At 52.1% G+C, this 24,386-nt stretch overlaps 1 protein-coding gene across 2 annotated transcripts in view; it reads left to right on the top strand.

Moving 5' to 3' along the window:
* Positions 1 to 5,373: 5,373 nt before the first annotated feature.
* The window catches only part of NOVA2 (NOVA alternative splicing regulator 2), a 34,878-nt gene continuing 15,865 nt past the window's right edge, over positions 5,374 to 24,386 (top strand). Inside the window, exons 1-2 of one of the 2 annotated variants that reach the window (XM_034946242.4) lie at positions 5,374 to 6,154; positions 18,367 to 18,510. In XM_034946242.4, the coding sequence (XP_034802133.2) occupies positions 5,878 to 6,154; positions 18,367 to 18,510 (421 nt within the window). In that variant the 5' untranslated portion in view covers positions 5,374 to 5,877. Of the gene's footprint in view, positions 6,155 to 12,882; positions 17,250 to 18,366; positions 18,511 to 24,386 lie in introns of those variants that run through there. The other variant, XM_034946243.3, reaches the window with a different exon arrangement.

Raw genomic sequence — 24,386 nt, 5'->3', positions numbered from 1 at the left:
CTGCTGCATTTTCCCCACGGTAGTTGCCCTCATCTGTCACACTCTATGTATTACTTTTTTACTTGATTATCTGTCTCCCCGGAACGTGAGCTCATGAGGTCAGGAATTTGTATCTGTTTTGTTCACTGCTGTATTCCCAGCACCTAGAACAGTGCCCAACACATAGTAGGTGCTCAGTAAATATTTGCCAAGCAGATGAGTGTCTGGGGTTCATGCTCCTCCCCACTATACCTTTTTATGCAAAGCACTGAGATAGCTGTTTTCTGGTGTTGGTATATGACCACACCTCTCCATCTCACAGCTCACTGCAGCCTTGAATTCCCAAGCTCAAACGATCTCCATCTCCCCTGCTTCTGCCAGGGGGTAAAGGCAAAGGATCCCTCCTTCTTAGAGTCCATTCTGGCTTCATCCCAGCCCCCATCTAGCCCCCTCCCCTTCATCGTCCCTATGATGCCCATGTCACTTCCCTGCTTAAAATCCTCCAGGGACTCAAGGATTCCACATTGTAATCTCCACACCAGGGTGTTCTGTACTGTCGGTCACAACTGCTTAGCAGGCTGTAAAATCAACCAGTAGTTTTTTCAATAGCATAGAATAAATCAGAGTCAGCCGGGCATAGTGGCTCACACCTGTAATCCCAGCACTTTGGGAAGCTAAGGCAGACGGCTCACCTCAGGTCAGGAGTTCCAGACCAGCCTGACCAACATGGTGAAACCCCATCTCTACAAAAATTATCCGGGCATGATGGCGGCTCCTTGTAATCCCAGCTACTCGGGAGGCTGATGTGGGAGGATCACTTGAACCCAGGAGGTGGAGGTTGCAGTGAGCCGAGATTGCACCATTGCACTCCAGCCTGGGTAACTGAGCAAGACTCCGTCTCAAAAAAAAAAAAAAAAGAATAGATCAGAGTCTACGCACATAGTGTCAACATAATGTAGACTAAGGTGGAGATGAAGCGTGGTTTCATGAAACTTTCATTTCAGTTGTATTAGGTTGGTGCAAACGTAACTGCGGTTTTTGCCATTGCTTTTGATGATAAAAATCGCAATGAATTTTGCACCAACCTAATATATGCATTGCATCATGATGTGTGTTTCTCACTGTGAGTCAACAAAGTTTGCAAAAACCCTGCAAAAAAAGTTTGCAGTCCTGCCTCTCCTAAATCCTGTGCGCTGAGTAGACGGATGATATTAATAGCAGCTCAGATTTATCTCTTTGTTGAGATCCATGCCAAGTGGTTTTGCCTGCTTTGGCTCATGGACTCCTTGTCACACCCTGAGTATGGTCATGATTCCCATTTAACAGATGGTAAGACTGAGGCTTAGGCTGGAGACATCCCATGCCTAAGATCACCAGGCTGGGAAAGCTGAGGCTTGAGCCCCAGTGAGCTTCCCTCCTGAGCCTGCACAGGTAATCCTTGCCCATTTGCCCACTCGCCCAGCCTCTCCTGATCTGCTCCACACCTACAAGAGCACTCAGGGGTGCCAGCCTGTCCTCAAAGCCCAACAGGTACAAACTGCCTTATCGATCCTCCTGACACTCCAGCCAGCAGTATCATTTCAACCTCCATTCTGTAGGCTGGAAGACTGAGGCCTTTCATTTCATCCCAGAAAACAAAGCTAGAAAGCCTTTCCAAGGATGCACCATTCTGTCACCCTTCTCCAAACTGCCCTCTTTGAGAGGCAGGAGAGAGAAATGGCTAAAGATGTGTCTTTGACTGCCCAGGCTCAAATCCCATCCCATTCATTCTTCTCCTTCTTTTTTTTTTTTTTTTTTTTTTTGAGACAGAGTCTCTCTCTGTCACCTAGGCTGGAGTGCAGTGGCACGATCTCAGCTCACTGCAACCTCTGCCTCCTGGGTTCATGCGATTCCTGTGCCTCAACCTCCCAAGTAGCTGGAAATACAGGTGTGCACAACGACCCGTGGCTAATTTTTGTATTTTTTAGTAGAGATGGGGTTTCACCATGTTGTCCAGGCTGGTCCTGAACTCCTGGACTCAAGTGATCTTCCCATCTCGCCCTCCCAAAGTGCTGGGATTACAGACGTGAGGCACTGCACCCGGCCCAAATCCCATCCTTCTAAACTTTGTAGCTATGTGACACCAGGCAAGCTCTCTGGATCTCAGTTTCCTTTTCCGCAAGATGGGTATAAGAATAGTAATCCACCCATAAGACCATGTTTAAGACTGATAAGTTAGAGTACATGCAAAGTTCTTAGGACAGTTGCCATACCCCTTTGCTAGGGAATCTTCCTAGCAGCCCTATGTAGTTGGACTATTTACCCCTGAGACTTGTCATAGAGAGGAGAAGGCCCTTGCCTGAGTTCACATGGCTAAGAAGTGGGAAAGCCAGAATCTGGATGTAGATCTGTCTGGGCTTTTAACCACCAAATCATAACAGTCATTTAAAGGGGATATTGGCCAGACACGGTGGCTCACGCCTGTAATCCTAACACTTTGGGAGGTCGAGGCGGGCAGATCGCCTGAGGTCAAGAGTTCAAGACCCACCTGGTCAATGTGGTGAAACCTTGTCTCTACTAAAAATACCAAAAAATTAAAAAATAAAAAATAAAATAAAAATAAAGGGGGTATTAACAGCAGCAGCAACATTTTCCAAATTAAAGAATGAGAGACTCAGAAAGGGTAAGGGCATGCGCAAGTCACACAGCATGTAAATGGCAGGGCCAGAACTCAAACCCAGGCTTCTGTAGGCTGACCTTCACTCCAACGCGCCCCTCCATACAGCTCTGCCAGGATGGAAGGAAAAGGCAGGTTCGGGGATCCCCTGCCCCAGCTTGGTGGGGGTCTCTGATGTCCCTGACTCTGGCCCCTGCCCAGACTAGGGTGACTGCTCCCCTGAAAGCTCTGGGATGGGGGCACAAGGGTGGCATGGATGATGGCAAAGGGTGCAGCAGCCCGCTCCGCCAGCCTCTGATTGGGGCCCTGCAGTCCCCCAGGATTTGGTGCTTGGAAAGCTGACGTTGGGTTGCTATGGTGATGGGTTTGGGGCGGTTGCCATGGCAGCAGAACTAGCCTGGGTTTAAAAATATCTAGCAGGAGGTTTGTGTTTGTGTGTGAGTGTGAGTGCGTGACCGACCGTGCTGTTGTGTGTGTCCAAACGGGAGGGCTCGATGGGGGGAGCGCAGGGTTGGGGCTGCAGGCATGCCTCGGGGGTGGGGGCTGAGCGGCAGACAGCTTTCCATGTGTGTTGTGCGTGTCACTGAGTGGCCCGTGAAGTCCAGTTATTGTGTGCGTTAGCCTATGTGGGCCGTGTATCTAAATGTGTGTGTTTACCCGATTTGTGTGCAAGGAAAGACTGAGTCTGTTCGTCAGTCTATACATCACATGTCGCTGATATGTCTTATGTAACATAGGCCATGGATGTCCTGTGGCTTTGATCATGGATTTGTAACTTTTCCGAGTGTGTGGGGCCAAGTGTGGAGCTGTCGTGGCTCTGAATGTGTGTACCTGGGACATACCTGCATATTAGATGTGTGTCTGTCTATTTGTGTATGAGAGCCTGTGTTGTGGCTTTGCGTCTGCATGACTGAATGTGCATTACAGATGAGTGTGTATGTGTGTGTACGTGTGCCTATCCCCTATAAGTGTGTCTGTGTGACCGTGTTGAGACCGTGCACCTGCAGCAGGGCCAGTGTGACTCTGTGTGTGTCACACAGAGGGGGAAACTTCACAGCTAATTTCATGGATGTTGGGATATGTACCTGTGTGGTGTGAGGCTATTTGACTCAAAGGGTCTAAGGTGTGGTACTCAGCCTGACCCCCGTATCTCCCTATATCCCTCTTGCCTCTTCCCCATCTCCATGGCAACCAGCTCCTCAGCTCCCTCCAGGAAGATGGAGGGGGAGGATCCAGACTGCAGTGGACCACAGCCCCCTCCCATCCCCCTTGGCTCTGGGGACAATGGGGGGGAGGGGACAGATGGGTAGCCACCCCATCCACCCCAGGCCATCTGCTACCCTCCCCCATCCTGGGGACACCTGAGAGCATGGCAAGGGAGGAGCAGGGGGCGGGTTGGAGCCAATCCCCCTGCCGCAGATCACGCAGTGGCCACAATTACCTGCATCCAGACCCCTTCTGAGCCTAATCTTGCCTCTGACCAACCCAGGAAGGAAAGATTCCCTGGAGGTTAAGAACCCAGGGAGAAGGAAATTCTTGCATCAAGGAACACAGAATAATAGCAATGATCCATTCCAAAGAAAGGCACCCTAGTTCCAATGACTTTGGGCTCTGAAATTGGACTTGTCCTGCGTTCTCATCCCGGTTTCTCTCTCTCAAGCTGTGTGCCCTTGAAGAAGCCACCCTCAATGTTCCCAGGCCTCCACTTTGTCATCTGAAAACAAATTTTTCTTAATGACATGAGTAGTAATACTGTACAAGGGCCAAGGCTGTTTTGTTCTCTATTGTATCGCAGCATCAGGGACAGTGCCTGGCACTTAGTAGGTAGGCCCTGAGTACTGTTGTTTGAATGGAGAGCCAGTTGTGCCCCAGGGCGGGTGCTGCAGGCTGCAACTCCAGCTCAGTGAATTCAATCCTCTGAGCCCTTTCAGCATCACGGTGTTGATTCTTCAAAGGATGGATGAAAGATTTGAAGGGAAATTTCCCAGCTGAAAGGATTGAAAAAGAGTGAAGTGAAATTTCTTTCTCTTTCTTTCTTTCTTTTTTTCTTTCTTTCTTTTTTTTTTTTTTTTTGAGACAAGGTTTTGCTCTGTCTCCCAGGCTCGAATCTAGTTGCTTGATCATGGCTGACTGCAGCCTCAAACTCCTGTGCTCAAGAGATCCTCCCACCTCAGACTCCAGAGTACCTGGGGCTACAAGCATGTGCTACCACGCCTGGCTAATTAAAAAAAAAATTTTTTTTTGTAGAGATTGGGTCTCACAATATTGTTGCCCAGCTCGTCTCAAACTCCTGGGCTCAAGTGATTCTTCCGCCTCGGCCTCCCAAAGTGCTGGGATGACAGGCATGAACCACCGCGCCTAGTCGAAATTTCTTGTCTTGACCAAGTGAAGTCAAAGTAAGCTCCTAAGGCTGTTTCCTCATCTGTAAAATAGGGATAATAAGTGTAACTCACAGAGCTGGTCGCTCTGGGGAGTAAATGCGATAACGTCTGTGACGTGCTTGCTTGGAACCGGACCTGGCACACAGTAAGTGCTCAATAAACGTTTATTCAAGGTGAGGAGTGGGGACGGCTTGGAGGAGCCCGGGGTCCTCCCAGCAGCCTGGGGGAGTCGGGTCCAGCTCTCTGCCGCCGGGAGGGGCGTGGCCAACCCAGAGGGACGTGGTCCAGGCTTCAAGGCTGGACCAATGGGGGCGCCGAAGGGCGTGGCCCTACCCGGCATGGGCGTGACCTCGTTGGGTGGGAGGGGCCAGGCGCTGTGGGAGCCTCCGGGAAGAAGATGCTCGGGCCAGCAGCCACCGCCAGCCCCGTCGCCGCCGCCGCCCGCGCCCGCCGCCCCCCGGGCCCCCACTAGCGGCCGCCTCCGCCTCCCACTCCGGCCACGCTCCTCCGGCCCCCCACCCCGAGCAGGGTCTGGGGGGCTCGGCCCTCTTGCCCCAGGGAGCCAAGAAGAAGCGGGGAGTCCCGTCCCCCCAGTGGCGCGTCCAGTCCCCAGCCTCTGTGGTCCCAGGAGAGACCCCACCTCTCAGTTCTTTCCCGGCCCTATCGGAGACCCCCCTCGGCCCTGCCATCCTGCTCACGGCCGCTCTCCAGGCTCTGTCAGCCCCCCGAGAACCGGCTTCCCCCTACCCCCGCCTTCCCTCTCCGGGGCTCCCCCTCCCCCACCCCTCCACCGGCCCCCTCCCCCTCCCACGTCCCCTCCCCTCCCCCTCCCCCGCCCCCCGCCCCCCGCCCCCCCCCACCATGAGGATGATGGCCGCCGGCGCGGTGCACGGCCTCTTCACGGCCTCCGCGGCCCCGCAGCCGCCGCCGCCCCCGCCGCCGCCGCCGCCGCAACCCCAGCCTCCCCAGCAGCCGTCGCCGCCGCCACAGCAGCCGCCGCCGCCGCCGCCGCAGCCGCCGCAGCAGCAGCAGCCGCCGCCCCAGGCCCCCCCCATGGAGCCCGAGGCCCCGGATTCCCGCAAGAGGCCCCTCGAAACGCCCCCCGAGGTGGTCTGCACCAAGCGCAGCAACACGGGAGGTGAGAAAGGGCTGCGGCTCGGGGCGGGGGAGCGGGCAGGGGGCCTCGCCTTTCTCCATCCTTTCCCCCCCTCCCGTGGCAGGTGCAAGGGCTCTGGGGAGGGGAGAGACACCCCTCCCCGAGGGGGGGACAGAGCGGGGAGTTGAGGAGGGGGCTGGACCCCCTCCTCCTCTCGCTGAGGCCCGGGGCTGGGAGCTTTGTCTGCGAGGAGAGGGGTGGGGGGGAGGGGGTGATAAGTGTCCTTGGGGGGCGCAGAAGATGGGGGGCGTGGGAGCCTCAGGGCAGGTGTCTGTGTGTCCTTGAGGGGTGTGTGATGTGACCCTTTCGGAGCAGGGGTGTTCCCCGAGCTCGCGTGTCCTGGCTGGGGGAGGGGAAGGAGTAGAGGCCTGTGGACCGGGAGCTTCCCAGCCTCCCTCCCTGGGGATGTCCTGAACAAGGGTTGTCCCAGATGGAGGCTTGTGTGGCCCTGGCCGGATCGTGCGTGGGGACAGGCTGGGTAGGTGTGTGGGGTGAAATGGAGGAAATGGTGGGTGTGTAAAGCTAGGTGGGAGAATGTGAGGCTAGGACAGGTGTGTATGTGTGTGCGTGTGTGTGTATGTGTGCCCTCTACGGCCTGGATGTGTGACATTAGGGATCAGGAATATGACAGCATAGAGGGGGTGTATGAGAAAGACAGGGGACAGGGGCTGGGCTCCATGTTTGAGACCCTCCAGCGGGTACGTGTGACAAGGAAAGGTGTGTGTTTGTCACCCCCAAGGGGGCTGTGGCAGAGGGTGACACATGAGAGGGTGTGTGTGACATGCAAGGGGGTGTGTGGGGGACACCGAATGGGCTGGCTCTGGGTGTCAGCCAGAAGAGGCCGTGTAGATCAGAGGAAAGGGGTCCAGTGTGTGTGACACAGGCGTGGCTGAGGTGGGGTGGGACTCAGAGAAGCTGGTGAGGGGATGTGACAAGAAAAGGGTGTGGGTGTGACTCCAGAGAGGCTGTGGCTGGGTGTGACACATGGAGGTGTGCAACAGTGACATCAGAGGGGGTGTGTGCAACAGGGAAGGTGGGTGTATGACGAGGGAGAGGCTGGGGCTTGTGGGTGAAACGCACGAGGGTGTGTAAAAAGGAGAAGGAAGGATGGGTCCCCATGTGACAGGGCACGTGTGCATATGACACCCAGCTGTGTGTATGGGTGTAACAAGGAGAGGTGTGTGTGTGAAATGGCTGAGTGTGTGACACCAGAGATATGGGGATGATTCTGCATGTGTTTGACAAGGGAGGCTGTGTGTGTGTCCGTGTGTATTGGAGATTGCCGAATGTTTGACACCACGGAAGGCAGTGTGAGGGAAGAGAGGGGCTCTCCCTGGGTGTGTGACCCAAGGAGGTGTGTGTACCAGAGAAGAAAAGCCCAGCTGGGAACTCTAGGTGCATGCCCTGCCGTGGGGGGCTCAGGGAAGAGGTGGGGTTTTTTGGGGTCCTCAGAGCCCTGTCCTCTAGCTCCCTGGTAGGAGGGAGACCCCGCAGCGGACAAGCCCCTCCCCGCGGTCACCTTGCCAAAATCTCCACTTCCTCTGGCCTTTTGCTCCGGATGGGAGAGGGATGGCTTCAGGCAGAGTGCACCCTTTCCTCTCCGCCAGGCCTGGCAGTGGGTGGGGTGGGGGCCTCCTACCTCCTCCCTACAGATGAATACAAGCCGACTTTCTTCCTCCCATCCTAGCCCTCCCCCACCTCCATCCAGGTGGGACAGGAATCAGGGACCCCCTGGATGCCTGTGAGGGTGTCCAGCAGAAATTGGAGGAAAGGGAAGTTGGGGGAGGGGATGGGAGGGAGTTTCCTGTCCTTCTTCCTGCTCCCCCACCCCCAGCACACACATGAATATGTCCCCGACTTCCTTCCCTCCTTCCTGCCCCACTGCTGTTCCCAGTCCTGGAGAGGTCAGGGACCCAGGAGGTCCCTGAGCCCAGCCAGACTGTCTAGCCCTCCACCACCGTCCTCCAGAGGGTAGGGGGTTCCCACCTTTCTCTACAGGGACTGAGATGCTTAGAATCTGATCACTTCTCAGCACAACTTAACACTGATGCCACTGCTGCTAATGACAGTCACATCTGCCTACTTGGCACCTACTACTCTGAGATATGGGTTAATATCTCAGTACAACCCCTGGGAGACATGATTTGAGCATCTTTTTACAGATGAGGAAAACTGAGGCTCAGCAAAATGAAACCGCTTGCCCAAGGTCACACGGTTTCTAAGTGATGGAGCTAGAATTTACCCAACCCTAGGCTGCCTGGTTCCAGAGCTCCTGGACGTAACCTCTGTGCTATCCTGCCTCCCTCCACAGCGGGGAAACTAGGATGAGCCTTTAGGGACCATCTCCTCCAGACTGTCTCCCACCCCGCTTCTGTTTACTCATGGGGAAACTGAGGCTGGGAGATGCAGAGGGACAGGCCTCCATTGACAGGAACACACTCAGGGGCAGGGCTGGGCAAGGGTCCAGGACTTTGATCCCAAAATTGAGGGCTTCTTTCAATAATATACATTCATAGCTGGGGGATGCTGGGCCAACCCATCCCCTTTTCTGAGCCTCAGTGTCCTCATCTGCCATGTGGGCACATAAAAATGACCATAAGGGGCTGGGCACAGTAGCTCATGCCTGTAATCCCAGCACTTTGATAGGCTGAGGCGGGTGGATCATTTGAGGTCAGGAGTTCAAGAACAGCTTGGCCAACATGGTGAGACCCCATCTCTACTAAAAATACACAAATTATCGGGGCATGGTGGTGGGCGCCTATAGTCCGAGCTACTCAGGATGTTGAGGCAGGAGAATCGCTTGAATCCAGGAGGTGGAGGTTTTAGTGAGCCGAGATCGCACCACCACACTCCAGCCTGGGCAACAGAGCGAAACGCCATCTCAAAAAAAAACAAAAACAAAAAACACAAGGATAATACTAACAATAGCTACCTATATTATTGTTTAATGTCTTACGTGCAATTTCATATCATTCTCCCAACACGCTATGATGGAATAATAATAATCAGTTATAATAATGGCTAGACTTACGATACTGCAGTATGCCAGGAACTATCATGGGAAGTGCTTGACATGGATCAATTCCTTAATCCTTACAACAATTCTATCATGTTAACCCATGTTACAGATGAAAAACTGAGGCACAGAGAGGTTAAGTCACTTGCCCAACGTCACTCAGCTGATAAGCAGCAGAACCATGATGTGAACTTAGGCGGCTGGCTCCATTGTGTGGGGAGACACTAGAATGGACCCTATTTTTAGATGGGGAAACTGAGGCTCAGAGGGCTTTTCCTGGGTGTCCCAGCAAGCAGTGGCCTACTGGACAGATGAGATTCTTGCCCCCCTCCTGCCCGCTTCTGGGAGCAGATGGGAGAAGTGGAGGAGATGGTGGCAGTTCACACTTGCTTCTGGGCACTGTGAGTGGCTGGCAGATGCCGCTGGGAGGAAAACAAGGCACTAAGGGCAGGAAGACTTGGGTGAAGAGGTTGGACGGAAACTCTAGTCAGGGACTCTTTGCGGAAATAAATGACCCCAGTCTGGCAGGACGATAACAAACAGTGGCCCCCTTGATACAGATCGTAACTCTTAAGCTGCAACAATAATGACCCCTGTACTCCTGACTATATTCCCACCTCTGTCAACCACCCCAAAATAAAAACCCATATACAGACATACATACATATCTCACACCCTCAACATAGCTTACACCAGCCAGATCTTGCTCCTAACATCCCTCTTTTTTTTTTTTTTTTTTTTTTTTTTTTTTTTTCTGAGACAGGGTCTCACTCTGTCACCCAGGCTTGGAGTGTAGTGGTGCAGTCATGGCTCACTGCAACCTTGACCTCTCAGGATCAGGTGATGCTCCCATCTCAGTTTCCCCAGTAGCTGGAACTACAGGTGTGCACCACCAAGCCTGACGAATTCTTTGAATTTTTTTGTAGAGACAGGGTCTTGCTATGTTGCCCAGGCTGGTCTCAAATTCTTGATCTCAGGTGATCCACCCACTTCATCCTCTCAAGGTGCTGGGATTACAGGTGTGAGCCACCATTCCCAGCCACATCCCTCATTCTTTGTTTTTTGTTGTTGTTGTTTATTTTGTTTTGTTTTGTTCTGTTTTTCTGAGACAGAGTCTTGCTGTATCGCCCAGGCTGGAGTGCAGTGGTGCCATCTCAGCTCACTGCAACCTCCACCTCCTGAGTTCAAGCAATTCTCGTACCTCAGCCTCCCGAGTAGCTGGGATTACAGGCATGTGCCACCACGCCTGGCTAACTTCTGTATTTTTAGTAGAGATGGGGTTTCATCATGTTGACCAGCCTGATCTCGAACCCCTGACCTCAGGTGATCTACTCACCTAGGCCTCCTAAAGTGCTGGGATTACAGGCGTGAGCCAGCACGCCCGGCCACATTCTTTATCACGAAGTCAACATCACCAGGTTAAGAGCCCCTCCTAGAATGAGCTCTTTCAGGATTCATATCTTGCCACCGTCATGTGCTTGGTGTGGAATCCTCAGGCGAGTTATTTCACTACTCTGAGCCTCAGCCTGCTTGTCTGAAACATGGAGGCAGGAAGATCTACCTCTCTGGGTTTTGTGCATTAGATGAGATTGCGTATGTGAAGCACATAGCGTAAGGCTGGTAGATGGTAAGTGCTCAGTAAACAGTCGCTATCATCATCATCATCATCATTATTATTATATAAGTGTATGTCATTTTCCCTTTTCACCATCCACCATCCAATGGTGATTCACTCCAAGAAAACCGTGGCCCATCTGCCTTTCTTTCACTTAGAGACCGTCACAACTCAAGGCAGCATCACACCTTTCAGCATCTCATCCCTACATAAGCACACTCTAGTTGTATTGCATTTCACACCAAATAGGCAACACCGCCATTCACAGAAACACATCACATGCCTGAAGTCCCACCCCTCCTCGGCAGTACTGCTCCCACCCCACACCCTCTCTGCCAGCAGCATCCCCACAGGCTCCCGATGGCAATACCGATGTCAAACCCCAGCCTCCTCGTACCCTCATAGAACATGCCAGCTCTCCCTTCCCCAGACCCCAAACAAAACAATGAGGTGCCATGAGGACAACACCCAACATTGATGTTGCATCTGGACACACTAACACCAAAAACAACACCTCAACAACCCACACCCCTTCAGCTTTACCTTTGTCATTCATGACCCCCAAGATCAAAGCCACCTTAGAGGGTGAACTCTTTGACACTAAAATAGGCCACTCTTACTACAACACCCCAAATCTCTTGGGTAGGCAATTGTTATTTATGGAAGGGGGAAGGGAGTATTGGCTGATCTTTTTTTTCTTTTTTGAGATGGAGCCCTGCTGTGTGACCCCGGCTGGAGTGCAGTGGCGCAATCTCGGCTCATTGCAACCTCCGCCTCCCAGGTTCAAGTGATTCTCCTGCCTCAGCCTCCCAAGTAGCTGAGATTAAAGGCGTGCCACAACCATGCCCGGCTAACTTTTGTATTTTCAGTAGAGACAGGGTTTCACCTTGTCGGCCAGGCTGGTCTCAAACTCCTAACCTCAGGTGACCTGCCCACCTCGGCCTCCCAAAGTGCTGGGATTTTTGAAAGCCGTCAGAAGCATCCCTGAGGGGGTGGATACAAAAGGAGCAACAGCAGAGACTCAGTGACTAGAAGGGGAAAGACGGCACCTTTCCAAGGTGGAAATGTTTGAAATTGCAGCAGGAAATTAGTCAGGAGACCTGAACTTGCTATCTTCAGTTCTTCAGACTCTGACATCGGGTAGAGGGAGCTGCCTGGACTCAAGGGAAGAGTGAAGAGTGGGATGGGAATGGGTGGGTGCGGAGTTCTGGCATGTAGATTCTGCCTCACTACAAGGGAGAACTTTCTCACAAGCAGTGCCTTGGTTGTTCAAACAGGGTGGGCGTGCGTAATGGCTGAGGGCTCCGAGTTCAGCTGAGGTCACGTGTCTGCCCTTGCTGTGAGGAAGGCTGTTCAGTAGAGACCTGGTTTCTTTCTGGGGAGGTAGGACTCACATGGTGGGAAACATCCCCAAACAGAAAAGATGTGCATAAAATTCTGGGAAGGACCAGCACAGACTGATGCTCACAACGGGGACTCCTGGGAATTCAAGTGCTGAGTCTCTACAGGTGGGAGGTCTTAGCCAATCACTGTTCATAGGAGACTCACTTGAAGAGGGGGCTCCAGGCGTCAGATTTGCACTAGTCTGATACAGGGACCATCAAGCCATCCACAAGATGATTTAAGGTGGTCCATGGACAAACTTTTTTTTCATTTTTGAACATTGTATGTTTATATTAATGTATGTTAGGGAGAACAAAAACAACCAGCCCTTCAAGCTCCAATTGTTAGCAACGATTTTTAAATTTCTTCTTAATTTTTTTTTATTTGAGACGGAGTTTCGCTCTTGTTGCCCAGGCTGGAGTGCAGTGGCACGATCTCAGCTCACTGCAACCTCCGCCTCCCGGGTTCAAGCAATTCTTCTGCTTCAGCCTCCCAAGTAGCTGGGATTACAGGCATGTGCCTCCACGTCTGGCTAATTTTTTGTATTTAGTAGAGACGGGGTTTTACCATGTTGGTCAGGCTGGTCTTGAACTTCTGACCTCAGGCGATCCATCTGCTTTGGCCTCCCAAAGTGCTAGAATTACAGGTGTGAGCCACCACACCCGGCCTAATTTCTTCTTTAAATGGATGCATTTAGGCCAGGCGCGGTGGCTCATGCCTGTAATCCCAGAACTTTGGAAGGCTAAGGTGAGCAGATCCCTTGAGCCCAGGAGTTCAAGACCAGCCTGGGCAACATGGTGAAACCCCCTCTCTACTAAAAATACAATAAATAAATAAGTAAATAACTGCACTTAAAATTTAAAAGGAATTTAAAGGAAAGGGACCTTGTCTGTTCCCTGCTGCATCCCCAGCACCTGAACCAAGGACTGGAAGGTCATGGGTGCTCAGGAAGGATTTGCTGGAGGAAGGGAAGGAAGAAGGAGAGAAAAAGAGAAGAAAGAACAATTCCAGTACAGAAGGACATAAAAGGGGCAAAATTCTAGAAGGTGGCATGAGAAAGACAGGAATTAGAGAGAGGCTGAGTGCAGAGAATGGAGACAAGGTCTGGCTTGTATCAGTGAGAGGACATTCCTCCTCCAAGAAGGAGGGAAAAGTTTGGGACAGCCCCCTAGGGAAATGGGTGATCAACAAAGTAGGATCACCCCTCCTTCTCCTACCTCTCAACCCAACCCCCAAACCCCACGTATAGGGTGCTTGCTCTGTGTCTGATGCTGTGATAAGCACTGAACTTGTGTTCATGGTGTAGGCAATACTGATAATGATGATATCTAACATTTCTCAAATCTTCTATGTGCCTGGGACCATCCGAAGTACCTTTCCTTACATTTCCTCATTTCATTAATCACAGTAACCCCATGAAGTAGCACTATCATGATTCCCATTGTATAGATGAGGCAAGCTGAGGCCCAAAGAGGTGAGGAGACTTGCCCAAGGGCATAGAGCCCATCGGTGGCAAAATGCACTTTTTTTTTTTTTTTTTTGGAGACACAGTCTCACTCTGTCACCCAGGCTGGAGTGCAGTGACGCGATCTCGGCTCACTGCAACCTCTGCCTCCTGGGTTCAAATGACTCTCCTGCCCCAGCCTCCCGAGTAGCTGGGAGTACAGGAATGTGCCACTAGGCCTGACTAATTTTTGTAGTTTTAGTGGAGACGGGAGTTTCACCATGTTGGCCAGGCTGGTCTCGAACTCATGACCTTAAGTGATCCACCTGCCTTGGCCTCCCAAAACACTAGGATTACAGGCGTGAGCCACTGCGCTTGACCACAAACGTCACTCTTAGTCTAGAGTTGCTTCTGCTGTTTCATACAAAAATTCTCAGGGACAGTTTAAAGAAGTACAAGAGAGAGGGGGCAGAAGATGGGGAAGAGGGTGACCCCAGTTTTCTTCAGAGAAGATGAATACCTTCCACCCTCAGAGGGAAGCAGGGAAGATGCTCTGGCTGGGAGAGAAGATGGGGAGTGAAATTGAAGAAGCAGAGAGAGGATGGAGTCCTAGGGATTAGTGAGAATTCCCTCCCCATCTTTCTGAGCCTTCCGGAGATAAAGGACCCCATATCTATGACAAGTTTAGGGTGAGGGTGGGGAAGAGGACATATCCGTGAGTCCATGGAAGAGAATGAATTCAGTAGGGGTCAGGATGATTGGTAGGAAGGCACCAGAGAGGGGTTAATTACCTAATAGGCTTAATGGTCTGATTAAGCAAGTTTAAGAGGATTGCCTTGGTGTCAGGAAACTCCTTAATTCTGGACCCTTCCCCATGCCTGCAAAGCCACATCTAGCCCCTCTTACCACACCCCCATCTTACACACATAAGGGAACACAGAACTTTCATCTTAAGAGGCCAGGCAGAGGCCAGGCATGGTGACTCACGCCTGTAATCCCAACACTTTTGGAGGCCCAGGCAGTTGGATCCCTTGAGCTCAGGAGTTCGAGACCAGCCTGAGCAACATGGCAAAACTCCATCTCTACAAAAAAATTTAAAATTACCTAGGAGTGGTGGCATGTGCCTGTAGTCCCAGCTACTTGGGAGGCTGAGGGAGGAGGATCACTTGAGCCCAGGAGGTCGAGGCAGCAGTGAGCTGTGATGGCACCACTGTATTCCAGCCTGGGCAACAGAGAAAGAGAAAGAGAGAGAGAGAGAGAGAGAGAGAGATCAGAGAGTGTTAGAGCAGTTTCTCTTTTATCTGTTCTATATGTTGAGGTTTTACATGAGACATTGAAAATAGGCTTCCTGGCTGGGCTCTGTGGCTCACCCCTGTAATCTCAGCACATGTTAGCCTGGCTAACATGGTGAAACCCCATCTCTACTAAAAATACACACACACACACACACACACACACACACACAAATTAGCCGGGCATGGTTGTGGGCACCTGTAATCCCAGCTACTCCGCAGGCTGAGGCAGAAGAATCGCTTGAACCCTGGAGGCGGAGGTTGCAGTGAGCCGAGATCGCGCCATTGCACTGCAGCCTGGGTGACAAGAGCGAGATTGTCTCAAAAAAAAAAAAAGAAAGAAAGAAAGAAAGAAAGAAAGAAAGAAAGAAAGAAAGAAAGAAAGAAAGAAAGAAAGAAAGAGAAAGAAAGAGAGAAAGAAAGAGAAAAAAAGAAAATAGGCTTCCTTTGCTTAAAAGAAAAAGTTGAAAAACCATTGGGGGATGGTTTAAGACCTTAAAATTTGGAAGCAGGATGGCCTGACTCCTCCCTTTCTTTTCCCAGTGCTTATTGCAAACCTAGTATGTGCTGTTCAAGTTTTGGGGACACTGTTCAAGTCCCTAGGACATGGGTGAGCTCTATGGATGTGATCCACAGTGGACCTCTGTGATCAGTTACTCTGAAGGCATGAAACAGGGGGATTCATCCTATCTTTGGGGTTCAAGGAAAGCTTCCAAGAAGAAACAACATTTGAGTGAGAACCTAAAGGACAAAAGATATTGACTGAGGGGGGCCGGGCGCGGTGGCTCACGCCTGGAATCCCAGCACTTTGGGAGGCCGAGGAGGGCAGATCACGAGGCCAGGAGACCGAGACCATCCTGGCCAAAATGGTGAAACCCCGTCTCTACTAAAAATACAAAAATTAGCTGGGCGTGGTGGTGGGCACCTGTAGTCCCAGCTACTCGGGAGGCTGAGGCAGGAGAATGGCGTGAATCGAAGAGGCGGAGCCTGCAGTGAGCCGAGATCGCGCCACTGCACTCCAGCCTGGGCGACAGAGAGAGACTCTGTCTCAAAAGAAAAAAAAAAAGAAACTGACTGAGAGGAAGAGAAGCTGCCAGGCAAAGAGCATGCACAAAAGCCCTAAGGTGGGAAGGAGCAGGGCACGTTTAAGGAACAAAATGTGCACTGAGCCTGAGGCCCACGGAAGAAGATGAGGAAGTGAAGCTGGAAAGGTGGGTGGGGCCAAGTCACAAAGGGTCGCCAGGCTGGAGTGGAGTGCAGTGGCACGATCTCGGCTCACTGCAAGTTCTGCCTCCTGGGTTCAAGCGATTCTCCTGCCTCAGCCTCCCGAGTAGCTGGGACTACAGGCACGCGCCACCACACCCGGCGAATTTTTGTACTTTTAGTAGAGACGGGGTTTCACTATGTTGGCCAGGATGGTATCCGTCTCTTGACCTCGTGATCTGCCCGCCTCCGCCTCCGCCTCCCACAGTGCTGGGATTACAGGCGTGAGCTACCACGCCCGGCCGCAAAGGGTCTTCTTATACTGAGAAGTGTCCAGAATTTCCATCCTGGAGGCACGTAGGGGCAACGGGCAGGGGAGGCTAGATACTTGCCTTGAGACTACATTAACAAAATGCTTTTCACATGGTCAAGAAAACTGGTTTATAATAAGCAAGGTGCGGTGGCTCACGCCTGTAATCCCAGCACTTTGGGAGACCGAGGTGGGCGGATCACTTGAAATCAGGAGTTTGAGACCAGCCTGACCAACATGGCGAAACCCCGTCTCTACGAAAAATACAAAAATTAGCCACGTGTGGTGGCGGGCGCCTGTAGTCCCAGCTACTCGGAAGTCTGAGGCAGGGGAACCCCTTACACCCGGCAGGTGGAGGTTGCAGTGAACCGAGACTGCACCACTGCACTCCAGCCTGGGCAATAGAGCAAGGCCGTATCTCAGGAAAAACAAAAAAAGAAAAAGAAAGAAAGAAAAGGAAAAGAAAAATTGGCCTATAACAAAGAATGGCCAAAACTCCACAAGCTGCCGCTGGCACTGCATCTAGGTCTTCGAGGCTGTCCTTCATCGTGTTGGTCCCCCTAGGAGTGGAGGGTGTTAAGCAATGATGGGAGGAGACTGAATCAGAATTGGATTTGAATCTGAGCCCAGTAGCTGTGTTCGTGTCCTTGGGCTGGTGATGACCGTGGGCTGGTGCCTTCACTTCTCTGTGCCCCTCTGTGCCTCAGTTTCCTCTTGTGTAAAAATGGAGCTCATTCCACCCGCCTCACCGGGAGGTTGTGAGGAACGGACGAGATCAAGCTCACAAAGCACTCAGCACAGCGCCTGATCAAAAGTGAGTGTTCGGAGCATCCCCAGCGTCCGGCCTTCCTCTGCCTCCCCGCTCACCGCTTCCACCTGTCAGACCGCCGTCACCTCCTGCCTGGACCATTGCAGTCGCCACCTCACTGGGCCCCCACCTCTCCCACCGTTGCTTCTCACGGTCTGCTCCCCTCATGGGCATCAGAGGAATCCTCCTAAAACCTAAGTCAGGCCACATCCCTCCCATGGCTCCATCTCACTTGGGGTAAAAGTTAAGGACCTCACTGTGGCCTGCGAGCCCCATCACCCCTCACCACCAGCACCCCTCTCTGTCCTCATCTCCTCCCACTCTTCCCCTCTCTCATTCAGCCCCAGGCACAGGGCCTCCTCAGTCCCTCTGGAAGAGCACAGACACAGTCCCACTCCAGGGCCTCTGCACTCACTCGTCCTTCACATAGCCATGTGTTTCCGTTCCTTCCTCCATATCCTGATGATCATAATAGTTCAGAGCATGGACTCCAAATCTCAGCTCTGCCACCTACAAGTGTCCTTGGGTGATTTCTTCACCTTTGTTTCCTCATCTGTATGATGGGTTCCTTCATAGGATAAGTGTGAAAATTCAAAGGACTGGTATTTGGAAAGTACTTAGAACAGTATAGCACCTATCAGGTGCTGCAAAAGTGTGTGATGATGAATAAAGCATGCCACATTCCTAGGAAGAGCTTCCCTGGCCTCCCTCTCTGACACTGCAGCCTCCCACCCTCCCTGACCCCGTTTTCCTGCCTTTTTTGTGTCATCAGGAGTCCCACCATCTGACATGAAATATACTGTCTGTCTTCCCCACCTAGAAGAATGTAGCTAGCTGTGCGAGCTCTTGGCTGAATCACTAAAACTCTTTCGGCCTTATTTGCCTCATTTGCCCACAAATCGGGGAGCTTTGTCTATTTTCTTCTTGGCTGTTTCCCTAGACCAGTGCCAGGCACGTAGCAGGTGCTCAATAACTATTTGTTGAATGAATGAGTGAATGAAGATCATTATTTGTATTATTCTCCATACTGCTACTGTGACCCCTGGGGTTTCCTCTGCTCACCCCCTCCAAAGGTGAAGACCCCTCCCCCGCTGACTCCCCTCCACCCTGTGTGCCCCCGCAGAGGAAGGCGAATACTTCCTGAAGGTGCTGATCCCCAGCTACGCGGCGGGCTCCATCATTGGCAAGGGCGGGCAGACCATCGTGCAGCTGCAGAAGGAGACCGGAGCCACCATCAAGCTCTCCAAGTCCAAAGACTTCTACCCCGGTGAGCCCCGGCCCAGGTCTCTGCCCTAGGCCCCCCGCCCTTCCTCCCTTTCTCCCTCCCACCTGGGCCCTAGATGAGGGGGAAGGTCTGCCCTAAGGACAGTGACAGTGGTGGGGAGGGGGCCTCCCCTCCCCCTAAGGGGACAGAGCTGCCCCCAGCCCGAGGGGCCTGGCCGAGCAGATGGGGGTGGGGGCAGGGCAAGACAATGGGCCTGCTGCATATTCATGAGCTCATTTGCATGATGCGCTGGCAGATGTGTCTTTTCCCACACACCTGCCCCCTCTGGTCAGTTGGAGGAGCGAGGGTGGGGAGGGAGGCAGGTGTCAGGGCATCCCTCCGGGCTTGGGGGCCAGCCAGCCATGTTCCACACACTTGCTCCCCCCTTTGGAATTCTGTCACCCCCTCTTGCCCAGTCTCACTGGTTTTCTCTGTCTCGGTGTCATTCTTTATGTGTCTCCCTCTCATTCTGTTTCTGACTTCTCGTCTCTTGCTCCCCTCTGCCTCCCTCTGTCTCTTGCCCCTCTGTCTGCCTGTCTGTCCATCTCTCTGGTTCTGTTTGGATACCCCCCATCTCTTGTCCTCTTCATCTGTCCTCTGCTTTCCCTGTCCCTCCCCTCATCTTTCCTTCTCCTTTTGTCTTCCTGTCTCTCTCCCCATCCTTTCCTTCCCTCCACCTCTCATAGTCTCACGTTTTTCCTTTCCTCCTCTCTCTCTCTGAACTCTGTTCAATCATCCATTCAACCAGTATCTACTAGCCCCCTCTCACTGAGGTCCTCCTCTGCAGGCGTCACACATTTCTTTCTGCCTCTGCTTGTCTGTCTCTCCCTTCCTGTGTCTCTTTTTTCCTAAGTCTCAGCTCCCTCCTGGTTTTTTCTTCCCTTCCTCCAAACCCAGTCCCTTTTCTGCCTCTCCCCCTGCTCCATCCTTCTCCCCCAACCATACATTTTCCAAGGCCCCTCCACTCTCTCTATTCCCTCCAAAGTCTCTCACCTCTCCCTATCTCCCTCCCAAGACCAATGCCCGACAAGCATCGACATCTAGGACTCCAGGGAAGGCCTCCTGAATTGCATCTTTGGTCCAGTGCTGGTTCTAGTTCATCCTTAATCCCCTTGGATTTTTTAGGTCAAACACCAGAGCTGGAGCCCAGGGTCAGTACGCGCTCATTTTCTCTCTCTCTCTCTCTCTCTTTCTCTCTCTCTCTCTTTCTCTGTCTCTCTCTCTGTCTCTCTCTCTCTCCCCACCCCCTGTCTCTCCTCTCTCCTATCTTTCCCTCTCTCCTCCCTCTTTCTCTCTCATTCTCTCTCTGCTCTCTCTCTCTTCTCTCCTCTTCTCTCTCTCTCTCTCTCCACCATCCACCCCGCCCCCAGCCTCCCATCTCACTAAGCAGCTTTGGCAAGAGGTTTAGAGAAAAATCGAGTGAACCAGGCACACCTCCTCCTTTTCTCTTCCACCCTGGCCCAGTTTTCCCCACTCCCCTGTAGCCCACAAGATATGGATAAGACCTCTGTTCGGAATGTTCCTCCGAGGACACTTGGTTCCTTGCTCCTGGATCACATTCTGTGCCACGAGACATGTCGTCCCCTCCCAGCCCATTGACACACCCCACAGGCCAGGCAGCTGGGAAACCCAGAAGGCGGGACAGACATTGGTCCTACCAGGTCAAACAGTATTCAGACAAGCAACAGGAGCCAGCGTCTCTCCTCAGCCCCTGGACATGTGGTCAGCCCCCATCCCCACTCCTGGCGTGCAACTTCCAGATCATACAGCATGAGCCGGCTGCTGACTCAGAGAAGCAGGACACAGCCCCCTACATCCTAGTCCTACATCCCACAGGAATGTAGGAAGATGGAAAAGCTACTGCAGGAGACAAAAAACACTTCCCTCCACTCCTGGCGTGACACCCTGTCATTCATTCATTCACTCATTCATTCAACACACATTTTCTGAGCACTTCCTCTATGCCAGCCCGGTGCTGGACAGAAATGGGGACAATAGCAGTGGCTGAAATGTCCCAGCCTTGCTTCCTTGGTTCTCACATCCCAGTCAGGGAAGCAGACGTCACACCAGTGATGACCCAGAGTGGTCAGGGCTGGGACAGGAAGTCCAGAGGTTGGTAGTTGGAGCCCAAGTGGCACAAAGGACCCAGCCCAGGGAGGTCAGGAAGAGCTTCCTGGAAGAGACGACCAGAGCAGTAGGGAAGGATGAGCGAGGTAAAGTGCAGGGAAGTGTGCCCAGGAAGACAAAATGGCATACTCGGAGGCTGCTGAGCAGTTTGGTCAATGTAGCCAAAGCAGACAGAACATGTGAGAAATGACAGTGGAGAAACTGAAAGGGCACTCTGGGCCTAGTAGGTTAGCATGCACACACACTCACACACTCACACTCTCACATGCACACTCACACACAGTCTCACAGGCTCACACTCACACACACGCTGACACGCACACTGTCATGCTCACACACTCATTCACACTCACACACTCACACCCACACACACGCTTACACACAGTCTCACACACTTACACACACTGTCACACATGGTCACACACAGTCAGCCACACACACGCTCACCCACACTCACATTGTCACACATGCTTACACACACTCACACTCATTCACACACATCCCACTCACACACACGCTTACACACACATTGTCACACGTGCTCTCACACTCATTCACACTCACACACACCCCACTCACACACATGGTCCCACACACTCACACACACTCTCTCTCACACACACACACACACACACCCAGCACTTGGGTGTCTACTACATGAAATAAAAACCTACCTGGCACTTAACTCCGAGAGAAGGGCAGAACACACAAATAACCTCCCCTCCTTTGTGGTGGATCCCAAAGCCCTAGATTCAATCCATCCAGGTCATACATGGAGCAACTGAAATGCAGAAAAAGGCAAGCACCTGCGCAAGGGCCACACAGACTCCCTTGCGTCAGCCCAGATCCACCCTGGGGATTCTATTTTTTTTTTTTTTTTTGAGACGGAGTCTTGCTCTGTCACCAGGCTGGAGTGCAGTGGCGTGATCTCGGCTCACTGCAACCCCTGCCTCCTGGGTCCAAGCGAGTCCCCTGCCTCAGCCTCCCGAGTAGCTGGGACTACAGGCATGTGCCACTATGCCCGACTAATTTTTTTTATTTTTATTTTTTTGTATTTTAGTAGAGACAGGGTTTTGCCATATTGGCCAGGATGGTCTTGATCTCCTGACCTCGCGATCCACCCGCCTCGGCCTCCCAAAGTGCTAGGCTTGAGCCACCGCGACCGGCCATCCTAGGGATTCTAAAACACTGTCTGATGTTGAACATCTGCTTGAAGCTTTATACCCTAACTGCTGAAGAAAAGCACAGACACACACACACTTTTTATTTTGTATTTATTTATTTATATTGAGGCAGGGTCTTCCTCTGTTATCCAGGCTAGAGTGCAGTGGCACGATCGTGGCTCGCTGCAACCTCAACCTCCTGGGCTCAGGTGATTCTCCCACCTCAGCCTCCTAACTGGAACTACAGGTGTGCACCACCAGGCCCAGCTACTTTTTTTTTTTTTTAGACAGAGATTCGCTATTGTTGCCCAGGCTGGAGTGCAGTGGCGCGATCTCGGCTCACTGCAACCTCCGCCTCCCAGGTTCAAGCGATTCTCCTGTCTCAGCCTCCCGAGTAGCTGGGATCACAGGCGTCCATTACCATGCCCAGCTAATTTTTTGTATTTTTAGTAGAGGCAGGGTTTCACCATGTTAGCAGTCTTGTCTCGGACTCCAGACCTCAGGTGATCCACCCGCCTCGGCCTCCCAAAGTGCTGGGATTACAGGCGTGAGCCACTGCACCTGGCCTGTATATTTTTTTTGTAGAGATGGGGTCTTGCTATATTGCCCAGGCTGAACTCCTGAGCTCAAGCCCTCCATCCACCTTGGCCTCCTAAAGTGATGGGATTACAGGCATGAGCCACTGTGCCCCACCGCACACACTTCAAAAAACATTTTTATAGTTTTATAACATACCTCTATCAACGTGCATACTCTTGAATGACTACTTAATACATTCATATTCTTTTTAATATCAAAAATACAAAAATAAAACTGTCATCATTTTATGCCTCCCTCCAAGATACACACATAGAGCTGATCACTCCATGCACCCCAAATTTAGCAGAATGCACAGACTCTGAAGCCAGACACCTGGGTTCAAATCTCTGAACATCCACTACCATCTAAGAGAACTTGAACAAATCTTGAGCCCTGTCTGTGCCTCGGCGTCCTTAGCAGGGAATCAGGGACAATAATAATATTGCCTACTTCATATATTAAGTGAACACGTATGTATAAAGTGCTTTGGTCAAGTGCGACGGCTCACATCTGTAATCCCAGCACTTTGGGAGACCGAGGCGGGTGGATCACTTGAGGCCAGCCTGGCCAGCATGGTGAAATCCCATCTCTACAAAAAATGCAAAACTTAGACGGGCGTGGTGGCACACGCCTGTAATCCCAGCTACTCAGGAGGCTTAGGCATGAGAATCACTTGAACTGGGAGGCAGAGGTTGCGGTGATCTGAGATCGCACCGCTGCACTCCAGCCTGGGCGACAGAATGAGACTCTTGTCTCAGAGAAAAAAAAAAAAGTGCTTAGAATGGTGCCTGACGCTTGGGTTGTATAAGGGTCAGCTATTATTAGACACTCTTGTGGGGCTTAACCAACCTCCCCAAAAGCCCTTGTGGGCCCCCTTGTAAAAACTACAAGGGGATGGAAGGTCAAAGACTTCCTGAGTTGGAAGGAAGCTTCACAGAGAGGCAAACCCTCGGCCAGCTCTTCCTGGGGCATCCACCTCCCCCTACCCCGCCCCCCAGTTCCCACCCCAACCCACACCCTTTCCTATTTACACCAGACGGAGGCAGACTGCAGGCTGACTCACCCTTGGCTCAGACCAAGCCATTGTTCTGGGGTGGGGAGCGGGGGGGGGGGGGTAGTAAGAGTGAGGAACATGGCCCAAAGCGGGTGGGGGATGTCAGCTACACAAGTGACCCACAGACAGTGACGCCCAGACACATGGCGAGGCTGGCCTGCCAGACTGGGAAATGGCAATTGAGGAGTCAGGGTCGTGTCACCAGCGTGCTGCACTGAAGTGCTTGCTGGACACTGACACACACCCCAGGTATCCCAGACACACAGGTACACAGCCACACGGTGCCTGGTGCACACTCAAGACACTTTTTGTTTTTTTTCTTTTTTTTTTTTGTTTTTTTTGTTTTGAGACGGAGTCTCGCTCTGCCGCCAGGCTGGAGTGCAGTAGCATGATCTCGGCTCACTGCAACCTCCGCCTCCCAGGTTCAAGCGATTCTCCTGCCTCAGCCTCCCGTGTAGCTGGGACTACAGGTGCATGCCACCACGCCCAGCTAATTCTTGTATTTTTGGTAGAAACAGGGTTTCACCATGTTGCCCAGGATGGTCTCGATCTCTTGACCTCATGATCTGCCCACCTCGGCCTCCCAAAATGCTGGGGTTACAAGTGTGAGCCACCGCACCCGGCCACACTCAAGACCTTTTACATTCTCAGGGGCAGAAACCCCTTCAAGGAGAGAGAGACACACTCACACTCCACACATCACACACATCCCGGCTCACCCAGGCACGCACATTCTCACACCAGTCAAGTTTTCTTTGTCTCACTGTAATTCACATGTTCAGACACACACACATACACAAACACACCAGTCATCCAAAAAGTCCTACAATCTGACACCTGAGTCTACCTGTCTGTCTCTCTCTCCTTCTCAGGTTCACACACACAAGTCATAGGGTCTTTCCTGTCTCCTATACATATGTGTATATACACACTGGTCATCCAAATAGTCTCAGAAA

Source organism: Pan paniscus, chromosome 20 (assembly GCF_029289425.2).
Source record: "Pan paniscus chromosome 20, NHGRI_mPanPan1-v2.0_pri, whole genome shotgun sequence".
Lineage (NCBI taxonomy): Eukaryota > Metazoa > Chordata > Mammalia > Primates > Hominidae > Pan > Pan paniscus.
Note: the sequence above shows the minus strand (reverse complement) of the source record. Positions and strands in the feature narration are given on the sequence as shown.